The 26,439-nt window shown below is 31.8% G+C and overlaps 1 protein-coding gene across 1 annotated transcript; it reads right to left on the bottom strand.

Moving 5' to 3' along the window:
• Positions 1-710: 710 nt before the first annotated feature.
• LOC127729021 (uncharacterized) lies at positions 711-22,354 on the bottom strand. The gene is made up of 3 exons (XM_052236593.1): positions 22,290-22,354; positions 15,869-17,554; positions 711-1,130 (listed from the first exon to the last, which is right to left on the bottom strand). The coding sequence occupies exons 2-3, from the start codon at positions 17,537-17,539 to the stop codon at positions 711-713; spliced, it is 2,091 nt and encodes a 696-aa protein (XP_052092553.1). The 5' UTR covers positions 17,540-17,554; positions 22,290-22,354.
• Positions 22,355-26,439: the final 4,085 nt, after the last annotated feature.

Here is a 26,439-nt window from a genome sequence, read left to right as displayed (position 1 = left end):
CTCCCTGTTGATACGATACTGAAGAGCATGCAATTCCTATCACTATTTCCCTTATAGAGTGTTATTGTTTTAAAGGAAGTTAATCAACCAAGGGTTCCTAGTGGTCAAGTTGAATTCTTCCCTTTGAAAGGACGCCACCATGATTCAGTTGACATGTGTATTTTTTGTATAAATCTATTAATAAACATTCATACTTTTCGTCTTTTTCGGTGTCTCATTTAAGAGAGTTTACACTATAGAAACATGCAGATTTGTAAATTTACCAGCAAAATTGAACCACGGTTACAATGAGTGTTTTCACCACTGACAGTCGCCATCTGATATTAATGTTTTATGACTAATGGTTTTTTGACAGAATAAAATACAAAAGACGACGAAAAGACAAACAAGTTCACAAAACACTTCAAAGTACAATAAAAACTGAGAAACACGTATCCCACCAAAAGCTGTGGGTGATCCTAGGTACTGGAAACATGTCTTTTCAGAAGGTATGGCATGTTGATAAATACAGATCTCGTTTGTTCAACATCTCCCGAGCGTAATTTAAAACAAATCATCTAAGATGTGGATATGCAATGTCAACCATGTAAATATAAGAGGTGAAGGCTGACACGTATGATACACCAATTTTCTCTGTACAACTTTTCCTAAATGCTGTTAACCCTTGTAATGCATGAAATTCGAACTTAAACTTTAAATTTATTAATCAGCTATAATACTTTTAAATCAGCAGTGTCTTCATCCTTAGATTTTAACTTGCAAGCTAAAACAAAATGAGAAGATTTGTAAAAAAGTCTATTGCATTTCGTGGCAAGCCGTCGTCCAATTACCCGCAGAGCATTTTTGACAACCTTGTTGTTGTCTTCTATTTCACTCTGTTTATATATTTGAACGAAGATGCAACTTTTTTCAAGATCAAATCTTTCTATCGTCCTCTTGATCTCTCCACTTACAGCAACGTGTATATATGATAGTTCAATAATATCAGCTGGAATATAGGCTTTTGGTTCTACAGCTATTTCGACGTGTGGAAGAGAACAATATCTAAATTCTATAATATCTCCTCTGTGAACTTCTTTCACCGTCTTCACGAGGCGCCTAGTTTGGGAGGCATTGACGTTCGGTAAAACCTAAAAAATAAAGTCTGCTGTCAAATATCACATAGAAATCTTTTTGATATTTAAAACAGTGAATAGTTAGGATAACAAACACATTATCTCATACAAGTCTAACACTGCGAGGTTGTTACAATCAGAATAAGAAAGCTTAATAGATCTATGAGCACTCAAGTTTCACCCATTCTTAGATCCAACGCTAAACATGTATCTCCATGACAAAAATGTTGTTTCCCCATATACAAAGCCTGGACATTATTGGTTTGTTTGTAAATCACATTATATAAACTGCTATATATGGGGATTTAGTTTTACATTTCACTTAGAATCCTAACATAACCTCTTCAAGACTAGTTAAAGAGGGAATCATGAACACTCATATGATTGTTTTATGTTCCTCAACCAAAGATGGAGAACGGGACCTTCTTTAATTGTAGTGAATACCCGAATAGCATAAGTATCTTTTCAAACAACGTTATATTACTGGGCCTGCCAAAATGCTTCATTAAATATTCTTAGTTATGAACTTTATTTTATCATATATGTACTCAGTTTCGCTCTTTATTTGCGATTTCCCTAGTTTTTGTTTGTTGCCTTGATTTGTCTTCTTTGTCGATTAAGGATATCTTAACAACGGTAAACAACTGTTGCCTTAATTGATCAAGAATCAAGAATCAAAATCGAGTTCGAGAATTACTATGACACCGCCTACTCTAGTCGTAATTTGTATCAGATGTGGATACTAAAATCACTGGGTCTGCCAAATGCTCTACAAAACCTCTTTTCAAATATTTAACATCTACTTAATTAACAATCAAAACTGCGCTTCAGAGCTAGCTGTGGTACTACCAACTCAAGGTCTGGTGTGATCAAATGTGGATACTAAAAAAAGCAAAGTTCTATACAATTTAAGGCCCTCTTTCTGTGCAATAGTATACAAAAACATTTGACTAAACTACCTTTTACAAAATAATTCATCATTTTTGACTAAGAAAAGTAAAAAAAAAGAAATGCAAACATAGAAATAAATATATTGTTTCAGGTATAGCAGTTGCCCGGTCAGGAAGAACATACAAGAAAGTAGTACATAGTTTAAAGAAAATAGTTCCTACGCATATCTGTAACTTTGTCAATAAGTAACATATTTAGGTAATTTTGATATCAAATGAAATCTTAAGGATTTGGGATCACTGTAGAACCCTTGTTAAAAGTTTCATTTGAATAATAAAAAAATGAAATTAAGATAGGAGGGCATATTTGCCCTGTTACTCAGATCAGAAGTACATGTTTTTGTAATATCCAACTTCCGGAAACCAGTGTGCTCTAATATGCAATTAAAGGTATGTTGATTTTTCAGCACACAACAGGATAAGGTATAGTTTTGACATGAAATGATTGTCACCTTATTTGAACTTATGACGAAATAGCTATGAATGCTTGAAATTGCAGAATTTAACATAGAAAGCATGGGGCTATGAATTATTGGTGTTATTCCTTAAGGACAAATCAATATGCCTGATATTTTATTGATAGCATTTGTGTTACGTTTGGAGAACATCTCTTTTAACATACTACTAGCACTTATAGTACTTTACTCCGGGTTTGGTGTTTTTTGTTGCTCAATCCTTAGTTTTTCTGTGTATTTTCTTATTGACGATTGTTTGTATTTTTGTCATTTGTGTTTGGTGATGTTGTTGGTCATTTTTCTATGACTTATTGTCTTTTATTGCCTCTTTGGTATTTTCCCCCTTTGTATTTGTTTTTTATTTTCAATTTTGACGTATATGTCTTTCAATAATGTAAGTTCAAAATTAATGTAAATATCATAATTTTCCATGTAATAAAAATGAAGGCCACTACTGACACGTTAAGTTCTATATCATACCTAAGTTTACGAATAACATACAATACACATTGTATAAAGGTTTCAAACATCTATATCGCGCAAATCAAAATACATCAAAGGACGTTTGGATATAAAACTCATAACGAATGAAATAATTATCATTTGCAAGAGGGGAATTTTTCCTTATTGAGAGGGAAAATACCTACATCACTTGTGTTTATTGTTAGAATATCATAGTTGGTGCGCTTTCAATTGCTTGAGCATATTCAGGCTTAATTACTAAAATTCACGTTTTGCAGTCGATATCACGAGTTTGTTTGCTAAATATCCTTGTCAGTGTGTTGCACTCGACCGATGACATGTTTCTATAATTTACGACATTAAGTTGGTTTTGATTATTAACAGATTTGACTTCTTAAAGGCCTTTCACCATATGGCAATACAAAATTTGTTCAATGCTTAATATGGTGTTGTAATTATTTCGGGGCACCTAATTCAAATTTTTATAGGATTTTGTATTTTTCAAAGTTTGTTTTCAAATAGTCATTGTTTTGTTTGTTATGTTGTGTTCCCAAATACATGTCTCGTTTTCTAAGTCTTCTCATTGCCTTTGATTTAGATTGCTTGTAAATTGTCCTCTGCATTTATATTCCTGTTCAACATACACTTGTAATGTTTATCTTCTACCTTAAGTTATTTTACAATTCATTTGAAATTTGATTAGTAATACTATACTATTACCTTACAATCCCATGCCAAATGACTTGATCTGCGATTAAACATATTAAATTTCTGCTCTCCAATCTTTTTCATCGCTCTTACAACTACGGTATCAGAAGGTAAACCAGCTTTGGATAAGATTAATTGAGTTATCAGACTGAAAACTTGCTTTTATTTTTGTGACACACCATATAGCGACATGCTCACAATTATTGGTAAACAGGTTATACGATCTGCTTCTTCTTAAACTTCTCGCACGTGCTATTATCTCGGTAAATATTTGTACTCAATAAAGAACAAATATTCATCGTCAAGAATAATGTCCATACATTCTTCAATTACTTCAATTTTCACTGTGCCATCATCTGTCTTAGTTGTAAAGTTAACTACACAGATGCTAATCCTATGTGATTCACTGGAAAAAATTTCGGTTACAATTGCATGATGAAAGGACGGAAAGCCAAATTTGCCTTTTAAACGGCTCTTTAAGAAATTGTTCGTCTTCGTGCTGTAGGCATACCTGCCAAATTTAACATGACTGCCCTTAACCAGCAAATTTCCATCGGTTAATCTTGACACGTTTTCACAGTTAAAACCGTCTACTTTTGTTGCGAAAGCGTTATGGTTATTGTTATTTCTGTCTTCCGTAGCAATGTCAACATATATTTCTTCCGACTGAAAAACAGTTCCTACATCAGAAACATTTAGAGATGATTCAGATTGAGTTTCAGTATGCCCAATAACATCTTCGATGCAGCTAAAACATTCATCAATAAGAGTATTGAAGTTTATTTCTCCTGGACGAAATTGATTAGCATTGCTTTCTCTATTGTTAAAAGTGCCGACTATCTCATCTGCATATTTAGTACTATTTTTCTTCAGGAAATGCAGCAATGACTGTTTATCTTCAGATGTAGAATCATCATCACTGTATTTTCCATCGTTGCTACATTCAGAAAATGTATGTTGGCGAACATTTGCTCTTATTTGTTGATACATGGTAAGCTATCTTTCCTAAAAATACATGAATAGGTTTAAACGTATAATCAAATGCTGACGAGAGAGAAAGTTTGATAACATGGATTGAAAAAAAATCAAAATATAGATACAAATTTTCAAGCATTCGATAGAAATGTTAGTTTGACGTTTGCTTTTGTTTTGCTTGTATATGAAATTATGTAAATATTAATTTTTAAAAGCACCAATCGTTCTTTCAAGATAACAGAGGCTGGCCACTTTTCAATATGCTTTCTATTTATTCAACGGAGGTTAATAATAGTTTGATGAAACCCAAGAGCTTTAAAAACATGCAGAGAATTAAAATGATTTACTTACAATTTGTAAATGCAAACAAGAGGCAGAAGATGCTAAAGTGACAGTCAAAAAATAAATTAACTTCACCATGCTCAAGCACTAAAATAGAGGAAAAGACTCACATTAGGTTACAAGTCACTACACTGAAAATTAAAGATTAGTTAAAACAAAAAACCAACTAAAATATTAGTGCTCGGGAATGGTAAACAGATCATGTTCCTCGAGTGGAATCCATCGTTTTGCTCATTGCAAGTTCATTTTTGTATAATCAGCCTTATTTTATGATATCACAATAGAAGAAAAAGAAGACGGTGTTGTAGCTACGACAGTAGGAAGATATTCGTGGTCGTCTTTGACACAGATATTCCACCAGGGTCAGCTAAATCATGATAGCGTCCTTAAAACTTTCCGATGACTGAATGACTTAAACTATACCACTAGGAGCCCTTGGTTTAAATACTTCATTGTGAGCAGCAACCATCTATCAGGGTAATCATGATCGGAAACGGAAGCTCTGAAATATCGCATCAACCGAAGACACTCTATTGATGTGTAAGGACAATTATGTAATTTGGGCATGCAGTACAGTGAAGGAAGATCGACTGCTTTATCTTTGGTCAAAATTACATATGGACAAAGAACGCATCCATGATTCGCCAAGATTTCCTCTTTGATAAATGTCAAAGGAGTATATGTAGAATTTTATCAACTAGTTTACATAATGTGATTTACAAACAACAACGATTTGTTAATCAACATTTGAAGATAGATGTAACATAAATGTGAATAGTTTTTGTTTAAATTCTGGTTTGCATCTAAGTTCCATTTTTTTCTATCTTAAGCCAATTGCATGTCACTATCCTCTACTGAATCCAAAAGATTTTCAAAGAATACCCATACAATTGAGATATTATTAGAGTCCTTCATATTGTCAGTGAAAGTTTTAATAATAAATTGCATCTTGTTTCTTGCAGTCAATATACAGCGTATACAAAATAGTTGGGCTGTATTTTGAATAATTTGTCCAATTTTTTTCCTCAAAATTGTCAAAACATGTAGATAACAATGAACTAGGTAAAGGTGCAAGCGCTGCCGTTTGTGAAAAGAACATGACAAAGATAAAAATAGCTGGCTGTATGTGAATAAACTCATCATAGATACCAGGATTGAAATTTTGTATTTGCGCCAGACGCGCATTTCGTCTACAAAAGACTCAGAATGGTTGTTACTAGTATATCATTTACATATTTTCCCCCTAAAACATTATAAATAAAGTTTCATGAAGCGCACTTTTGTCCTCAAAAGTATATTATTAAGGTATAGAACCACTATTTTGGGCCTGGTCAGAAAGAACATACAAGAAAGTAGTACATATCTAAAACAGAATAGTTCCTACGCATAGCTGTATCTTTGTCAATAGGTAAAATATTTGGGTAGTTTTGGTATCAAATGAAAGCTTGGGGACTTGGGATCACTGTAGAACCCTTGTTGTAAGTTTCTTTTCAATAATAATAAAAGTATATAAAATTATAATAGGAGGGCATAATTGCACTGTTGTTCAGATCAGAAGTACCTTTCTTTGTTCTATCAAACTTCTGGGAACCAGTGTGCTCTAATTTGCAATAAAAGGTATGTTGAATTTTTCAGCAAAAGTCAGGATAAGGTATAGTTTCGACATGAAATGACTGACACTTTATTTGAACTTTAGACAAAGTAGCCAATAATGCTTGAAATTGCAGAATTTAACATAGAAAGCAATGGATCTTTGAATTAGTGGTTTTATTCCTATTACTGACAGGCATGTGAAAATCTAATATTAGAAATCATACCCATTACAATGAAAATTGGTCACATTTGCTGTCAGTAATCATGTTACATTAATTTTCTGAATGTAACAATTATTTTTTCATGTCAAATTACATTCAAATTACATGCCTCAAATTGCTACAGTAATGTATTTCAGCCTTTTTTTGTCATTTAGCATGCACACAGTTAAGACTTTACCTGAAGTTTTAATTTTTACATTATCTTAGACTGAAACAAATGAAACAGGTATATTATGACTGGTTTTGCTGAGTGTAAATTCTGATTGCTATTAGAAGTGTCTCGGTATTTGTACATCCAACATTCGTGTATTTAGTTATTACGTTTCATTTGTAATTCTGCTTGGATGTTGTTTTATGTCTTATCGTTTGTGGTTTTAATTCTATTTTTATTTTCTATATGTATGTAAAAGTAAAAATATTAATCACCTAGTTCATTTTGATGATTTTTAGTTTAAAGCAACTATATGCACAGGATTTATTTGTTTTTACACAGTTTGATTTAGAAGAAAAACCGACATGGTTATAAAATACAAATAATACCACAATTCTATATTATTATTCTTGTAATGGTTAGAAAATGCATCAAATAACACCATTACAAAACTCAATCTCAATTTAATATTCTATTTTTCGAAATTTACCTTTGACGTCATTTTTTGTAGCGTTGATACATTCGTGTGAAGCACAGTTCATTAATCTATTGTGCTGTATTTGTGTTCTGTCGTAAATTAATTTCAGGTGTTTGTTGTTATTTTGTGGTTTACATGGTGAAATGTGCTATTATATTATTTTTTATGTGTTTTTCTGTCCTGAATGTTCTTGCATTTATTTGTACTTTATTCGTGTCACGTAATGTTGTCATTTTAACGGTATTTGTAACATTGCCATATAAACGGGAGGTTGGGCTAGCCATAAAACCAGGTTCAACCCACCATTTTGTCCTTAAAATGACCTGTACAAGTCAGGAATATGACAGTTGTTATCACATAGTCCGTTTCTATGTATGTTGGCGTTTGTTTTTGTAGCAGTTCTGTGTTTCTATTGAACAGCGGTATACTACTATTGCCTTTATTTATAGTATAAATATAGCTTTTGGTCAAATTATCTAGTAATTTTTCATGTTTTATTGGGTTTCTTTGTGTATTATTTATTTCAAAGGAAATTGGTGTATACTTATATAGGAATTCCAAAATCTCACTTAAAATTAAATTAATAACCAATTTAGCAAGTTGTCTAGCTTGGAGATACATAATTTGCTCTTGTTGATCCATGTTTTTACATAAAAGCATGGTTTTTACCAAATCACTCTCCTTTTTCAAAATGTAGAAAAAGGAGGGACAAAATTATCAATTATATTTTATGTTTGGACCACTATATTTATATTCAATGAACAATCTCTGATAAAAAAATAAAACATAGAGGTAAGAAAATTGTTATTTGAGTAGATATTAACAAATAAGAACTGGTAAAATTGAAAACGTCTCATATTGGTCACTATTGTTATCCATATGGAGTTTTCTTTGTATAACGCATATGTAAATATCAGTCTAATTTGAGCTTGAATTCAGTGATATAGTGTTTCGACAAAGCTTTATTTGTTTTTCTATGCTAGAAATAGATCATAGAAGGAAAATGTAAAGCAGAAGTCAATATAACAAGTTTGGTGCTGTTATAGGTAAAGAATAACTAATTCGACCCCGGTCAGAAAGAGCATACAAGAAAGTAGTACATATTTTAAACAAACTAGTTCCTACGAATAGATGTATCTTTGTCAATAGGTGAAATATTTGGGTAGTTTTTGGTATCAAATGAAAGCTTGGGGACTTGGAATTACTGTAGAACCCTTGTTGAAAGTTTCTTTTGAATAATAAAAAAGTATATTAAATTATAATAGGAGGGCATAATTATTTGCACTGTTGTTCAGATAATAAGTACTTGTTTTTGTACTATCAAATTTCCGGGATGTAACATAGAAATCGATGGGGCTATGCATTAGTGGTTTTATTCCTTAAGGACCGGAGATTTTTAGATATTTAATCAAAATTTAAGTACACTCTCTGGGAAATCGCCAAGTATGGTTAATCAACCCCCCCCCCCAAAAAAAAAAAATCACAAAGAAAAGACATAGCATCTTTATTTTTCAAAGTGAGGTACAATCTCATATACATACTGCGCTCTTATTAGGCAACAATAGGTTTTAATAGTTTATTTTAAGCGCCATTTATGAAAATATTTGGTAACTATAAAATATTGCGGTCGGATAAGAATTATCAACAAGTTAAAATTGCATCAAGATATATACAACACATTATGTTTGATGCTGGTAGCTATGTAACTATTAAATTTAAATGTGTTCATTAGTCAAATAAGCCATCATTTACTTAATTATATATACGCTGTTAAGCCCAAACAACCAACTCAAATATATATTTTTTCGATTGTTATTCGATAGATGTTAATATTAAAAAGAACTTAAAAAGTAAATCTTCAACTGCGCGGCCGGAAGATGTGGTGTAATATCACAGGATGCAGCTGGTTAATTGTTTTGACTACTGTAATGTCAACTCTAAAATACTTATTGGAATTTCCCTGTAATTTCCAGAAAACCATGTTTTCATAATGCCCATTTGAATCAATTAAATTTGATTATTGATGTGGTTAAAAAGAAATAAAACTAGAATGATTATATTTCACCACACCAAAAATTAATGTATAAAGTTTACTTATTGTGTTAGTGTTATCCCAACCACTATTTCCAATCATTATTTCCGAAATATTGAACATTTTCTAAACAAAGATACCTAACATTAAATGAATATGTGATGAAAAAAATCATAACAGCTTAGATAAACTAAACCCGTAATTTGTTATACTTACATAACGATTTACTTTGGTATTGTTTGTCATTGACTATCCATTACAATAATTGAACACAAACACATTCGGTCAGTGGCCTTCCATAGATGTAAATAATCCCTTGCTACATATATCCACCAATAAAATACAAGTTTCTTTCCGTAATTTTAAGATAATTTGTTTTAAATATTCTGTTTATAACACACACCCAACAGTTTAATTGAAATATAAAGAAATTTTCAGGACAAACATCATTTACCAATAAAAAATAAATCTTTTTTTGATTTTTCATAGCTCTAGACGCATGCTGTTTTATGTTTGAATCATGCTTTCTGTAAAGGAGAAGTCGGTACCCGTGTTTCCGATCCTTTTTGTCTCTATGACCAAAGAAAATTATAGTCATAACCTAAAATATGCTACTCGTCGAAATATCATTCTTGTATATTACAGATCGGGTCGTTTTCGTACAAATCTTGTTTTTACCTCAATGTAATGTATTCTATCGTTTACCTTTTATTCCGTGTCTCATTTACGCTTACGACACATTCCTATCTATTCAGATTAAACACAACATTACGAAATGGCATCATATACTCGTATATGTGCATATAACAAAAGTAAACGGAAACAAAAGTACATATCCTTTCCTTCTATAACACAAAACAACTGTGCGTATATGAAAAACTAGTTGCTTTTCAACAATGCATCTACTACAACTGTTGAAATTATACATCTAGAGGCGAGTGTTAAAGGTATGGAGGTTTATTTAATTTCTAAACGCAGAACAAGTTAGTTACACATCGCTTTGTTTTTGAACTGAATAGCGGAATCTTAATTGAAAAGAAGACCGAAGAAAGCAAACGAATTGGTGCTCACATATCAGACAAGATGGACATTTATTTTGTTATATCAACGTAGAAAGTAATGTATTCGTACCTACGCATACGTACAATATTTATTGTAAAATTACTGTAACCGAACTGCAATACATTATCTATAATTATTCTAAACAGTTTGGCTGTTTTTTTTCAAAATATATAGTCTGCAAAATGAAAACAGTAAGTATCAAAAATATCTTACCTGAAAATTTTCAGTTCTGACTACTTCTTATTCTATTTATAGAAACCTAAAATTTCCGACTTTCAGAAAACCATATACTTATCATAAGCTCCGCAGGCAGACATCGTTGTCAATATAATGGAATTTGATGCGACTGTCATACAAGTGAGAGGTTTAGCTAGCTTTCAAACCAGGTTTAATCCATAGAAAATGAAAGGATATGGAGTAAATGTACATGGGATAAAATCGCACACAATACATAGAAAATTATCAATGAACAGGGCTTTTATTCCTGTTCTTCATCTTGACAGTTGATGTAGGGTCTTCAACAGTGAACGAATCATTCATACCCTACAACAAGGTCAAGACGGCCCCTAGCGTCGACTTAAGCGATACCACCATTTTCTACATAAGAAAATGCCTGTACCAAGTCAGGAATATCACAGTTGTTATCCATTCGTTTGATGTGTTTGAGCTTTTGATTTTGCCATTTGATTAGGGACTTTCCTTTTTAATTTTCCTCGGAGTTCAGTATTTTTGTGATTTTACTTTTCCAAGTGGTTGCTCGAGTGCTACTGATGAGTCTTGCAAACACGAATATTTTTACTAGCGTACTAAATACGTCTGGTATCTGTGACGATTTTTAAGTCTTTGGTCACTGCACTATCTGTGAAAGTTTCAATCAACTAAACTTAAATTTCTTAAAAAATGACAGTATTTATATGATTTCTACTTCGATGTGTTAAACATTATAATCAATGCGGATTCACCAAAGTAGGATTTCCATTGCTTTAGAACAAAAACACTGCATCGGCCTTTAACTTTATTAAAGAAGAGAAGTGTCTTCTGAATTGAGATTACAAACATGTCTTTATACGACATTTAATGAACAATTGCACTGTTGTGGCATAAAATTGACGTCAAATAGAAAGAAAAAAAAATGCTTGGTTTAAGCAAAAAACTCAACTATATTGGCTTTATTAACATATAGATCAAACAACTTCATATATGTAATTTGCAAGCAAATATTTCACTACAGATACTCTTTAGTTGATTATCTTTTGGCAAAACATCTGTGCTTTATATTCTATATGTTTAGGAAAAACTCATTTATGTAATTTCGACATTATTGTTGACTTAACTATAATTTTATGGTAGTATAATCCTTGGAAATAAAACTGTCTTTAACTCCTCCCCCTCCCCCAACACACCCAATTAAAAAAAAAAGAGTAAACATACTAATATATACATGTTAAAAAAGATATATACATATTAAAACAAAAACTTGAAATGATCAGACATACCTTTTTCTATACACAAGATGTTTTCAAATTATCAATTTTCAACAGAATTGTAACCAATAGTGATTATCTAAGAGTACTGTTTTCTGACTTTATATTGTTTTTAATTCTAATATGACGACCTTTATATCGTCAACCAGTAAAGTCACAGTATATCTACTTTTAGCACAAACGCATTAATACACAAAATTGGCTGTTCCGCGTTACGCCCACTTTATTTATACGACCACGTGAACTTAATTTGCGACATGTTTTATGTCAAGCTTCAAATACAATACAGTTATATCTATTCTAATGCAAAATAAAAAAATCAGCTCATTTCAGTTCTTATTTCGGTGTATAAATAAAGGCAACAGTAGTATACCGCTGTTCGAAATTCATAAATCGATTGAGAAAAAAACAAATCCGGGTTACAAACTAAAACTGAGGGAAACACATCAAATATAAGAGGAGAACTACGACACAACAGAAACACAACAATAAAATGTAACGAACTATAATATAACAATGGCCATTTTCCTGACTCGGTACAGGACATTTTAAGAAAAAAATGGTGGGTTGAACCTGGTTTTGTGGCTAGCCAAACCTCCCGCTTTTATTGTAATGTTAAATATAACATTAAAATGACAACATTATATGACAGGACTATAATACAAATAAATGGGAGAACATATAGGACAGAGATACATACATATAAGTTCATAAAAAGAAAATACCGCGAAATGATGTTATCGTCTTTGACAACTAAACAAGTTGACGTCATATGTATGCTTCCGCCGTCAAATATAAACAACATAAATATGTTATGTGAAGGCTAGCTAGTATATAAAAGTATTTAGCCCTGATAGTTATGTCACATTTCTATTGGCTGTTTGATGCCTATTTCCTGTAGACGGCTTTTTAAGAAATGCAATTTGCTCTTGATCAATATGTTATTAGAACTGCACTTTTAAATAGCCGTACTACTTTGAATTCACAGTAAGATAATTCGTAGATTTCAACTTGCAGGCTAAAACAAAATGAGAAGATTTGTAAAAAAGTCTATTACATTTTGTGGCAAGCCGTCGTCCAATTACCCGCTGAGCATTTTGGACAACCTTGTTGTTGTCTTCTATTTCACTCTGTTTATAAATTTGAACGAAGATGCAACTTTTTTCAAGATCAAATCTTTCTATCGTCCTCTTGATCTCTCCACTTCCAGCAACGTGTATATATGATAGTTCAATAATATCAGCTGGAATATAGGCTTTTGGTTCTACAGCTATCGCGACGTGTGGAAGAGAACAATATCTAAATTCTATAATATCTCCTCTGTGAACTTCTTTTAACGTCTTCACGAGGCGCCTTGTGTGGCAGGCATTAACGTTCGGTAAAACCTAAAAAATAAAGTCTGCTGTCAAATATCACATAGAATTCTTTTTGATATTTAAAACAGTAATTAGTTAGGATAACACACACGTTATCTCCTACAATTCTAACACTGCGAGGTTGTTGTTACACCAGAATAAGAAAGCTTAATAGATCTATGAGCACTCAAGCTTCACCCCTTCTTAGATCCAACGCTAAACATGTATCTCGATGACAAATATGTTGTTTCCCCCTATACAAAGCCTGGACATTATTGTGTTTGTTTGTAAATCACATTATATAAACTGCTATATATGGGGATTTAGTTTTACATTTCACTTAGAAACCTAACATATACCTCTACAAGATTAGTTAAAGAGGGAATCATGAACACTAATATTAATGTTTTCTGTTCCTCAACCAAAGATGGAGAACGAGACATTCTTTTATTGTAGTGCATACCCGAATAGCATAAGTATCTTTTCAAACAACGTTATATTACTGGGCCTGCCAAAATGCTTCATTAAATATTCTTAGTTATGAACTTTATTTTATCATAAATGTACTCAGTTTCGCTCCTTTTTTGTTTGTTGCCTTGATTTGTCTTCTTTATCGATTAAGGATATCTTAACAACGGTAAACAAAAGATCACTGTTGCCTTAATTGATCAAGAATCAAGAATCAAATCGAGTTTAAGAATTACTATGACACCACCTACTCTAGTTATTTAAGCCCCTCTTTCTGTGCAATACTATACAAAAACATTTGACTAAACTACCTTTTACAAAACAATTCATCATTTTTGACTAACAAAAGTAAAGGAAAAGAAATGCAAACATAGAAATAAATATATTGTTTCAGGTATAGAAGTTGCCCGAGCAGGAAGAACATACAAGAAAGTAGTACATAGTTTAAAGAAAATAGTTCCTACGCATATCTGTAACTTTGTCAATAAGTAACATATTTAGGTAATTTAAATATCAAATGAAATCTTAAGGATTTGGGATCACTGTAGAACCCATGTTAAAAGTTTCATTTGAATAATAAAAAAATGTATGAAATTAAGATAGGAGGGCATATTTGCCCTGTTACTCAGATCAGAAGTACATGTTTTTGTAATATCCAACTTCCGGAAACCAGTGTGCTCTAATATGCAATTATAGGTATGTTGATTTTTCAGCACACATCAGGATAAGGTATAGTTTTGACATGAAATGATTGTCACCTTATTTGAACTTATGACGAAATAGCTATGAATGCTTGAAATTGCAGAATTTAACATAGAAAGCATGGGGCTATGAATTAGTGGTGTTATTCCTTAAGGACAAATCAATATGCCTGATATTTTATTAATAGCATTTGTGTTACGTTTGGAGAACATCTCTTTTGACATACTACTAGCACTTATAGTACTCGGGGTAGAAAATTCGTGCTCGAAACAACAAATCCATTATTTCGAATGATTGATTTCCGAGTCTGAGTACGATAACTTTATCCCCGGGTTTGGTGTTTTTTGTTGCTCAATCCTTAGTTTTTCTGTGTATTTTCTTATTGACGATTGTTTGTATTTTGTCATTTGTGTTTGGTGATGTTGTTGGTCGAATTTCTATGACTTATTGTCTTTTATTGCCTCTTTGGTATTTTCCCCCTTTGTATTTGTTTTTTTTCAATTTGGATGTATATGTCTTTCAATAATGTAAGTTCAAAATTAATGTAAATATCATAATTTTCCATGTAATAAAAATGAAGGCCACTACTGACACGTTAAGGTCTATATCATACCTAAGCTTACGAATAACATACAATACACATTGTATAAAGGTATCAAACATCTATATTGCGCAAATCAAAATACATCGAAAGACGTTTGGATATAAAACTCATAACGAATGAAATAATTATCATTTGCAAGAGGGGATTTTTTCCTTATTGCGAGGGAAAATACCTACATCACTTGTGTTTGTTGTTAAAATATCATAGTTGGTGCGCTTTCAATTGCTTGAGCATATTTAGGATAAATTGTTAAAATTCGAGTTTTGCAGTCGATATCACGAGTTTGTTTGCTAAATATCCTTGTCAGTGTGTTGCACTCGACCGATGACATGTTTCTATAATTTACGACATTAAGTTGATTTTGATTATTAACAGATTTGACTCCTTATAGGCCATTCACCATATGGCAATACAAAATTTGTCCAATGCTTAATATGGTGTTGTAACTATTTCGGGGCACCTAGTTCAACTTTTTATAGGATTTTGTATTTTTCAAAGTTTGAGTTCAAATAGTCATTGTTTTGTTTGTTATGTTGTGTTCCCAAATACATGTCTCGTTTTCTAAGTCTTCTCATTGCCTTTGATTTAGATTGTTTGTAAATTGTCCTCTGCATTTATATTCCTGTTCAACATACACTTGTAATGTTTATCTTCTACCTTAAGTTATTTTACAATTCTTTTGAAATTTGATTAGTAATACTATACTATTACCTTACAATCCCATGCCAAATGACTTGATCTGCGATTAAACATATTAAATTTCTGCTCTCCAATCTTTTTCATCGCTCTTACAACTACGGTATCAGAAGAAAATGTCTTTTCATCAGGGAAATCATAGACGAATAATTGCTCTGTATTGAGGTTGATATTGACTGTTTCACTTCGAACTGTTCGCGTACCAAACATACCACAGAATGCATAATGGACGATACCGATGCTTTCTATATTCAATCTTTCTTGTCTATTTAGTAGTTGTACTTTTTCAACTACAACATCATGACAAGTTATGCCTTTATATACAGTCAAGATATCACCAGGCTGTATGTCACTCATTGAATGCACAATCATTTTTGGAATAACAGAAGTTGGGTTAATCTTAGCTTTTATCTTTGTAATAAGTTTTTCACAAGCCCACGGTATCACAACAAGAGCGATAATACCAATTCCAATAACAGGAATAGTGTATTTTAATGTTGGCATAATTAAAACAATAGACACTGTAAATCCTACAACTAACTTAGCTAGAATCTTTATTCTTTTTTTACTGAAGCAAGGTAAACAGATCAGGCGCCTTTTTAATTGATCATTCAGTTGTTTCAATCTTCGTATCAACAGAATACATTCGACAATGGCACATATTATTGGACAACAAACGCTTGCTCCCAGAGTACCTGCAGCTACCCGCACGAATTGCACATTAGTGGCAGAGGCTATATCTTTTGAAACTGAAGTTAAATGAGGAATCTTAGCCAGCATTGCAGAAAACCAGGTAAACCAGCTTTGGATAAGATCACCTGAGTTATCAGACTGAAAACTTGCTTTCATGTTTGTGACACACCATATCGCGACATGCTCACAATTATTGGTAAACAGGTTATACGATCTGCTTCCTCTTAAACTTCTCGCACGTGCTATTATCTCGTCAGGAGTAAACGGTAAATATTTGTACTCAATAAAGAACAAATATTCATCGTCAAGATTAATGTCCATACATTCTTCAATTACTTCAATTTTCACTGTGCCATCATCTGTCTTAGTTGTAAAGTTAACTACACAGATGCTTATCCTATGTGATTCACTGGAAAAAATTTCGGTTACAATTGCATGATGAAAGTATGGAAAGCCAAATTTGTCTTTTAAACGTCTCTTTAAGAAATCGTTCGTCTTAGTGCTGTAGGCATACCTGCCAAATTTAACATGACTGCCCTTTACCAGTAAATTTCCATCGGTTAATCTTGACACGTTTGCACAGTTAAAACAGTCTACTTTTGTTGTGAAATCGTTATGGTTATTGTTATTTCTGTCTTCCGTAGCAATGTCAACATATATTTCTTCCGACTGAAGAACAGTTCCTACATCAGAAACATTTAGAGATGATTCAGATTGAGTTTCAGTATGCTCAATAACATCTTCGATGCAGCTAGAACCTTCATCAATAAGAGTATTGAAGTTTATTTCTCCTGGACGAAATTGATTAGCATTGTTTCCTCTATTGTTAAAAGTGCTGACTATCTCATCTGCATATTTTGTACTATTTTTCTTCAGGAAATGCAGCAATGACTGTTTATCTTCAGATGTAGAATCATCATCACTGTAATTTCCATCGTTGCTACATTCAGAATATGTATGTTGGCGAACATTTGCTCTTACTTGTTGATACATGGTAAGCTATCTTTCCTAAAAATACATGAATAGGTTTAAACGTATTATCAAATGCTGACGAGAGAGAAAGTTTGATAACATGGATTAAAAAAAAATCAAAATATAGATACAAATTTTCAAGCATTTGATAGAAATGTTAGTTTGACGTTTGCTTTTGTTTTGCTTGTATATGAAATTATGTAAATAATAATTTTCAAAAGCACCAATCGTTCTTTCAAGATAACAGAGGCTGGCCACTTTTCAATATGCTTTCTATGTATTCAATTGAGGTTGATAATAGTTTGATGAAACCCAAGAGAGTTAAAAAAAATACGCAGAATTAAAATGATTTACTTACAATTTGTAAAAATGCAAACAAGAGGCAGAAGATACTAAAGTAACAGTCAAAAAATAAATCAATTTTACCATGCTCAAACACTAAAATAGAGGAAATGACTCACATTAGTTTACAAGTCACTACACTGAAAACTAAAGATTAATTAACATAAAAAAACAACTAAAATATTAGTGCTCGGGAATGGTAAACAGATCATGTTCCTCGAGTGGAATCCATTGTTTTGCTCATTGCAAGTACATTTTTATATAATCAGCCTTATTTTATGATATCACAATAGAAGAAAAAGAAGACGGGGTTGAAACTACGACGGTAGGAAGATATTCGTGGTCGTCTTTGACACAGATATTCCACCAGGGTCAGCTTAATTATGATAGCGTCCTTAAAACTTTCCGATGACTGAATGACTTAAACTATACCACTAGGAGCCCTTGGTTTAAATAATTCATTGTGAGCAGCAACCATCTATCAGGGAAATCGTGATCGGAAACGGAAGCTCTGAAATATCGCATCAAACGGAGACACTATATTGATGTGTAAGGACAATTATGTAATTTGGGAATGCAGTACAGTGAAGGAAGATCGACTGCTTTATCTTTGGTCAAATATAACATATGGACATAGAACGCATCCATGATTCGCCAGGATTTCCTCTTTGATAAATGTCAAAGGAGTATATGTAGAATTTTCAAGTGAATTTTCAATACCTAATTGCTTTATCAACTGTTTACATAATGTGATTTACAAACAACAACGATGTGATTGGGGGCTTTGTCTTGAGACAACACCATATTTTTAATGAGGCAGTGCAGGAGTTAATACGTAACATAAGTGTGCATAGATCCATTTTTTTTTTCGTTTAAATTCTGGTTTGTATCTAAGTTCCCTTTTTTCTATATTAAGCCAGTTACATGTCATTATCCTCTACTGAATCCAAAAGATTTTCAAAGAATACCCATACAATTTAGATATTATTAGAGTCCTTCACATTGTCTGTGAAAGTTTTAATAATAAATTGCATCTTGTTTCTTGTAGTCAATATACAGCGTATACAAAATAGTTGGGCTGTGTTTTGAATAATTAGCTCAATTTTTTCCTCAAAATTGTCAAAACATATAGGTAACAATGAACTAGATAAAGTTGCATGCGCTGCCATTTGTGAAGAGAATTTGACAGAGATAAATATAGCTGGCTGTATGTGAATAAACTCATCATAGAAACCAGGATTGAAATTTTGTTTTTACGCCAGACGCACGTTTCGTCTACAAAAGACTCAGAATGGTTGTTACTTGTATATCATTTACATATTTTCCCCCTAAAAACATTATGAGTAAAGTTTCATGAAGCGCACTTGTGTCCTCAAAAGTATATTATTAAGGTAAAGAACCACTAATTCGGGCCTGGTCAGAAAGTAGTGCATATTTTAAACAAAATAGTACCTACGCATAGATACAGATCAGAAGTACCTTTTTTTGTACTATCAAATTTCGGGGAACCAGTGTGCTCATATTGGCAATTAAAGGTATGTTGAACTTTTCAGCACAAGTCAGGATAAGGTATAGTTTCGACATGAAATGACTGACACTTTATTTGAACTTTAGACAAAGTAGCCAATAATGCTTGAAATTGCAGAATTTAACATAGAAAGCAATGGGGCTATGAATTAGTGGTTTTATTCCTATTACTGACAGGTATGTGAAATACCAATATTAGAAATCATACCCATTACAATGAAAATTGGTCACATTTGCTGTTAGTAATCATGTTACATTAATTTTTCTAATGTAACAATTATTTTTTCATGTCAAATTACATGCCTCAAATTGCTACAATAATGTTTTTCGGCCTTTTTTGGTCATTTAGCATGCACACAGTTAAGACTTTACCTGAAGTTTTAATTTTTACATTATCTTAGACTGAAACAAGTGAAACATGTATATTATGACTGGTTTTGCTGAGTGTAAATTCTGATTGCTATTAGAAGTGTCTCGGTATTTGTACATCCAACACTCCTGTATTTAGTTATAACGTTTCATGTGTAATTCTGCTTGGATGTTGTTTTATGTCGTATAGGTTGTGGTTTTAATTCTATTTTTATTTTCTATATGTATGTAAAAAAGTAAAAATATTAATCACCTAGTTCATTTTTGATGATTTTTAGTTAACAGCAACTATATGCACAGAATTTTTTTTTGTTTTTACACAGTTTGATTTAGAAGAAAAACCGACATGGTTATAAAATACAAATAATAACACAATTCTTTATTAATATTCTGGTAATGGTTAGAAAATATATCGAATAACACCATTACAAAAATTAATCCCAATTCAATATTCTTTTTTTATAAATTTACCTGTGACGTCACTTTTTGTGGCGTTGATACATTCCTGTGAAGCACAGTTCATTAATCTATTGTGCTGTATTTGTGTTCTGTCGTAAATCAATTTTATGTGTTTGTTGTTATTTTGTGGTTTACATGTTGAAATGTACTATTATATTATTTATTTATGTATTTCTCTGTCCTGAATGTTCTTGCATTTATTTGTACTGTATTCTTTTCACGTACATGTAATGTTGTCATTTTAGCGGTATTTTTAACATTGCCATATAAGCGGGAGGTTTGGCTAGCCATAAAAGCAGGTTCAACCCACCATTTTGTCTTAAAATTACCGTACAAGTCAGGAATAAGGCAGTTGTTATCACACAGTCCGTTTCTATGTATGTTGGCGTTTGTTTTTGTAACAGTTCTGTGTTTCTGCTGTTCCGTTTTGTTTCCTCTTATATAGTTGATGTGATTCCCTCAGTTTTGGTTTGTGACCCAGATTTGTTTCAGTTAAATCGATTTATAACTATTGAACAGCGGTATACTACTATTGATTTTATTTATAGTATAAATATAGCTTTTGGTCAAATTATCTAGTGATTTTTCATGTTTTATTGGGTTTCTTAGTGTATTATTTATTTCAAAGGAAATTGGTGTATACTTATTTAGGAATTCCAAAATCTCACTTTAAAATTAAACTGATAACCAGTTTAGCAAGTTGTCTAGCTTGAAGATACATAATTTGCTCTTGTTGATCCATGTTTTTACATAAAAGTATGGTTTTTACCAAATCACTCTCCTTTTTCAAAATGTAGAAAAATGGGGGAAAAATTATCAATTATATTTTATGTTTGGACCACTATATTTATATTCAATGAACAATCTCTGATAAATATAAGACATATAGGTAAGAAAATTGTTATTTGAGTAGATATTAACAAATAAGAACTGGTAAAATTGAAAAAGTCTCATATTGGTCACTTTTGCTATCCATATGGAGTTTTCTTTGTATAACGCATATGTAATACCAGTCTAATTTGAGCTTGAATTCAGTGATATATTGTTTCGACAAAGCTTTATGTGTTTGTCTATGCTATAAATAGATCATAGAAGAAAAATGTAAAGCAGAAGTCAATATAACAAGTTTGGTGCTGTTAAAGGTAAAGAATAACTAATTCGGCCCCGGTCAGAAAGAACATACAAGAAAGTAGTACATATTTTAAACAAACTAGTTCCTACACATGGCTGTATCTTTGTCAATAGGTAAAATATTTGGGTAGTTTTTGGTATCAAACGAAAGCTTGGGGACTTGGAATCACTGTAGAACCCTTGTTGAAAGTTTCTTTTGAATAATAAAAAAGTATATAAAATTATAATAGGAGGGCATAATTATTTGCACTGTTGTTCAGATAGTAAGTACCTGTTTTTGTACTATCAAACTTCCGGGAGCAGTATGCTCTTATATGCAATTAAAGGTCTGTTGCATTTTTCAGCACAAGTCAGGATAAGGTATAGTTTCGATATGAAATGACTAACACTTTATTTGAACTTTAGACAAAGTAGCCATTAATGCTTGAAATTGCAGAATTTATCATAGAAATCGATGGGGCTATGCATTAGTAGTTTTATTCCTTAAGGACCGGAGATTTTTAAACATTTAATCAAAATTTAAGTACACTCTCTGTGAAATCTCCAAGTATGGTAAAAAAAAAACCAAAAATCACAACGAAAAGCCATAGCACCTTTATTTATCAAAGTGAGGTAAAATCTCAAATACATACTGCGCTCTTATTAGGCAACAGTAGGTTTTAATAAATAGTTTATTTAAAGCGCATTTACGAAAATATTTGGTAACTATAAAATCTTGCGGTCGGATAAGAATTATCAACAAGTTAAAATTGCATCAAGATATATATAACACATTATGTTTGAAGCTGGTAGCTATGTAACTTTAAAATTTATAGATGTGTTCATTAGTCAAATAAACCATCATTTACTTAATTATATATACGCTGTTAAACCAAAACAACCAAATCAAATATATATTTTTTCGATTATTATTCGATACATGTTAATAATAAAAAGAACTTACAAGGTAAATAGTTTCCTTCAACTGCGCGGCAGGAAGATGTGATGTAATATCACAGGATGCAGCTGGTTAATTGTTTTGACTACTGAAATGTCAACTCTAAAAATACTTATTGGAATTTCCCTGTAATTTCCAGAAAACAATGTTTTCATAATGGCCATTTGAATCAATTAAACTTGATTATTAATGTGGTTAAAAAGAAATAAGACTAGAATGATTAATTTTCACCACACCAAAAATTAATGTATAAAGTTTACATATTGTGTTAGTTTTATCCCAATCCCTATTTCAAATAATTATTTCCGAAATATTGAACATTTTCTAAACAAAGATACCAAACATTAAATGAATATGTGATGAAAAAAATCATAACAGCTTAGATAAACTAAACCCGTACTTTGTTATACTTACATAACGATTTACCTTGGTATTGTTTGTCATTGACTATCCATTATAATAATTGAACACAAACACATTCGGTCAGTGGCCTTCCATAGATGTAAATAATCACTTGCTACATATATCCACCAGTAAAATACAAGTTTCTTCCCGTAATTTTAAGATAATTTGTTTTAAATATTCTGTTTATAACACACACCCAACAGTTTAATTTGAAATATAAAGAAATTTTCAGAACAAACATCATTTACCGATGAAAAATAAATCTTTTTGATTTTTCATAGCTCTGGACGCATGCTGTTTTATGTTTGAATCATGCTTTCTGTAAAGGAGAAGTCGGTACCTGTGTTTCCGATCCTTTTTGTCTCTATGAGCAAAGAAAATTATTGTCATAACCTAAAATATGCTATTCGTCGAAATATCATTTTTGTATATTACAGATTGGGTCGTTTTCGTACAAATCTTGTTTTTACCTCAATATAATGTATTTTATTGTTTACCTTATATTTCGTGTCTCATTGACGCTTACGACACATCCCTATCTATTCACATTAAAAACATTACGAGATGGCATCATATACTCGTATACGTGCATATAACAAAAGTAAACGGAAACAAAAGTACATGGTCTATCAATTCCATATCCTTTCCTTCTATAACACAAAACAACTGTGCATATATGAAAAACTAGTTGCTTTTCAACAATGCATCTTCTACAACTGTTGAAATTAGACATCTAGAGGAGAGTGTTAAAGGTATGGAGGTTTATTTAATTTCTAAACGCAGAACAAGTTAGTTACAAATTGCTTTGTTTAAATTTTTGAACCTGATAGCGGAATCTTAATTGAAAAGAAGACAGAAGAAGGCAAACGAATTGGTGCTCACATTTCAGACAAGATGAACATTTATTTTGTTATATCAATGTAGAAAGTAATGTATTCGTACCTACGCATACGTACAATATTTATTGTAAAATTACTGTAACCGAACTGCAATACATTATCTTTAATTATTCTATACAGTTTGGCTGTTTTTTTTTCAAAATATATAGTATACAAAATGAAAACAGTAAGTATCAAAAATATCTTACTTGAAAATCTTCAGTTCTGACTACTTCTTATTCTATTTATAGAAACCAAAAATTTCCGACTTTCAGAAAAACCATATAATTATCATAAGCTCCGCAGGCAGAATGACAGACATACGTGGAAGCATTATGATTGATAGAATGCACATTTTTTTTCTTTTTTTTTCTTAATACATGTAATAATGATGATCGGTTTCACTAATTGTATATTGAATGGCAAACATTATTACAGTGCTTATAATGATAGACATAAATTACAAAATGGACTACCTTATTGTGATTTACTAGTAAAAAATGTTACTGTTATGTGTTGATGAATACATACAAGATATTTTAATACTGAATTAGGAGAAAACAATAAGGGATATGCAGTCCTGAACAGGGATATTAAACTTCGCTTGCTCAAATATCTAGCCAGGATACTGCTTCTTGTAAACATTTTACAACTTTACAAATTAATAGTCCCTAACTGCGAGCATTCTTTGATACTGGACTGTTGTTTTGTTTGCTTTGTTTGTTTTTAATTGTGAACTATATTGTCACATGCATTATGGATTCAAATGTGTACTGGTCAGTTGAAAATATTTAACGTCCTACACAGCAGCTTAATGGTAGAAGTCGGACGGTAGTTTTGTACTGATTTTTATTGTCGTTATTCCACTGATTGATATCAAAAGTGATGTTTGAAATATAAAAAAAAACTAGTTTTACCCGACATGAATAGATGTGAAGAGGACTTAGATTATTTTTAAATTGTTTTTGTCATTAAGATTTTGCATTGATGGCATATCTTTGAGGGTCTCCGTTACGAAAGTATTGTAGATATCCATAGAAAATTTTCAATATTGAAAATGTCACTTGTTTAGTTTGTATGTGTAAAACTTTCTTAAAATCATTAACCCAAAAGAAGTAAATTTGTTTTAAAAAGAGAAAACTTAATTCATTTTCTCATTTTTGGCTGATGTATTTCTTAGATATTGTAAAACAGTTAAAATGTAGGTTTGAATTTTGAAGATATGAGTGACCTTTAGAATATTCAATCAAAATTATGTTCAAAACATGCCCAACTCTAAAAACAAACATGAAGCTATAATACTATGAATTTAATAATAGATTGGAAAAATAATTTAGTTTGAAATGGCCCGATGCGAAAGCAATTAAGTGTAATAAGTCAACTTATGTAAACAGCAAAACACATGGTCTTGAAATGTTTACAGGCATTTTCTTGATGACAAAATATATGTGCAGGTAAAACAAATCTATACGCAGAATACCTTCATCGTTTAAAAGTATACCAGTTTCCTCCTTCTGGGACTATGGAAAAGCTAAGCATAGTAAGGAACATGTTCCTTAACCCGATAGATATAGGTATTTTATATGCCAAAGTCCATGAGATTCAAGTTTGCTGCCACAGATTCAAGCATATGTAAAATATACTAATAACTGTTAACTAACTGTTAATGACGTCTTTACACTAAATCCATTGGATGTTTGATGTGAACTGATTGATTTATTAGTCTTAGATACATGATTTCTTTTTATTATTTTTTATTGGCTTTGAACTAGCTGACAGTAACTGCGAGTACTCTCAGATCTTTACTTTGTGTCTTTTTTGTTGTTAGGGATGTATAAATACCCTGCCACGTCCGGTCTGTGTTAGATGTTTTTCTGCTTTGTATCGATCTGATGAGTTAAGCTATTTTCAACTGGTTTTTATAGTTTGTTCTTATGTTGTGCTGTAACACCACTGTCCCAGGTTAGGGGAGGGTTGAGCGCTCACAAATATGTTTAGCTCCGCCACATTCTTTATGAGCCTGTAATTCAGTGGTTGTCGTTAGTTCATGTCAGTCATATTTGTTTTTGTAAATTGTTTTGTTATAAATTAGGCCGTTAGTTTTCGCAATTGAATCGTTTCATATTTTTTTATGTCGGGGCCTTTTATAGCCGACTATACATATTTTTCTCAATATAGAAGGCCGTACGGTTGCCTATAGTTGCTTACATCCACTTTTAAACTTACTCATTGGCAATCATACCACATCTTCTTATTTTTATAATAAAACTATTTGCTTTTATCTAGAAAATACTTTGTTACTTAGCGGTCAAAATTACTGTTGTGGCAAGACCTTTGTTTCATTGATAAAAGCATCCCTGTACGGCAGTCCTATTTCGATAAAAAAAATACATAAATTCTTAGCAAATTCGTGACTGGATCGTTCAGGCTTTTATAGAATTTATTTGTATAACTGGACAAATATATAATCAGTTTTATATATTCAATGATTTCATTATAACTGTGAGTTCGACGAGCAAAAAGGAATATCAATCATCTTGATTTAAATAGTATTTTATTTTAAAGTATCTTTATTTGATGAAGGCAACAGTAGTTTACCTATGTTCAAATCTGGTAATTCGATTGAGAAGACACATAAAAGTAACACAAAAATATATGAGGGAATCGCACGAACTCCTAAATAAGCGTGACCGGGTGCGGTGCATGAACAGTGTAAAGGTCTCATGCTATGAAAGCTTCACTCGTCAAGGAATCTACACTCAGTCAAAATGTCACAATGAGGAATAGATCAACATCGGTAGAATTACAGAGCAGACGACTATTCTTGTATCTTATAATCTAAGACCGCGGAAAACATGTCTCTCATGTGAGTT

The sequence above is a fragment of the Mytilus californianus genome, unplaced genomic scaffold (assembly GCF_021869535.1).
Source record: "Mytilus californianus isolate M0D057914Y unplaced genomic scaffold, xbMytCali1.0.p SCAF_2, whole genome shotgun sequence".
Taxonomy (NCBI): domain Eukaryota; kingdom Metazoa; phylum Mollusca; class Bivalvia; order Mytilida; family Mytilidae; genus Mytilus; species Mytilus californianus.
The sequence above is the reverse complement of the archived record's forward strand: the minus strand, read 5'-3'. Positions and strand labels throughout refer to the sequence as shown.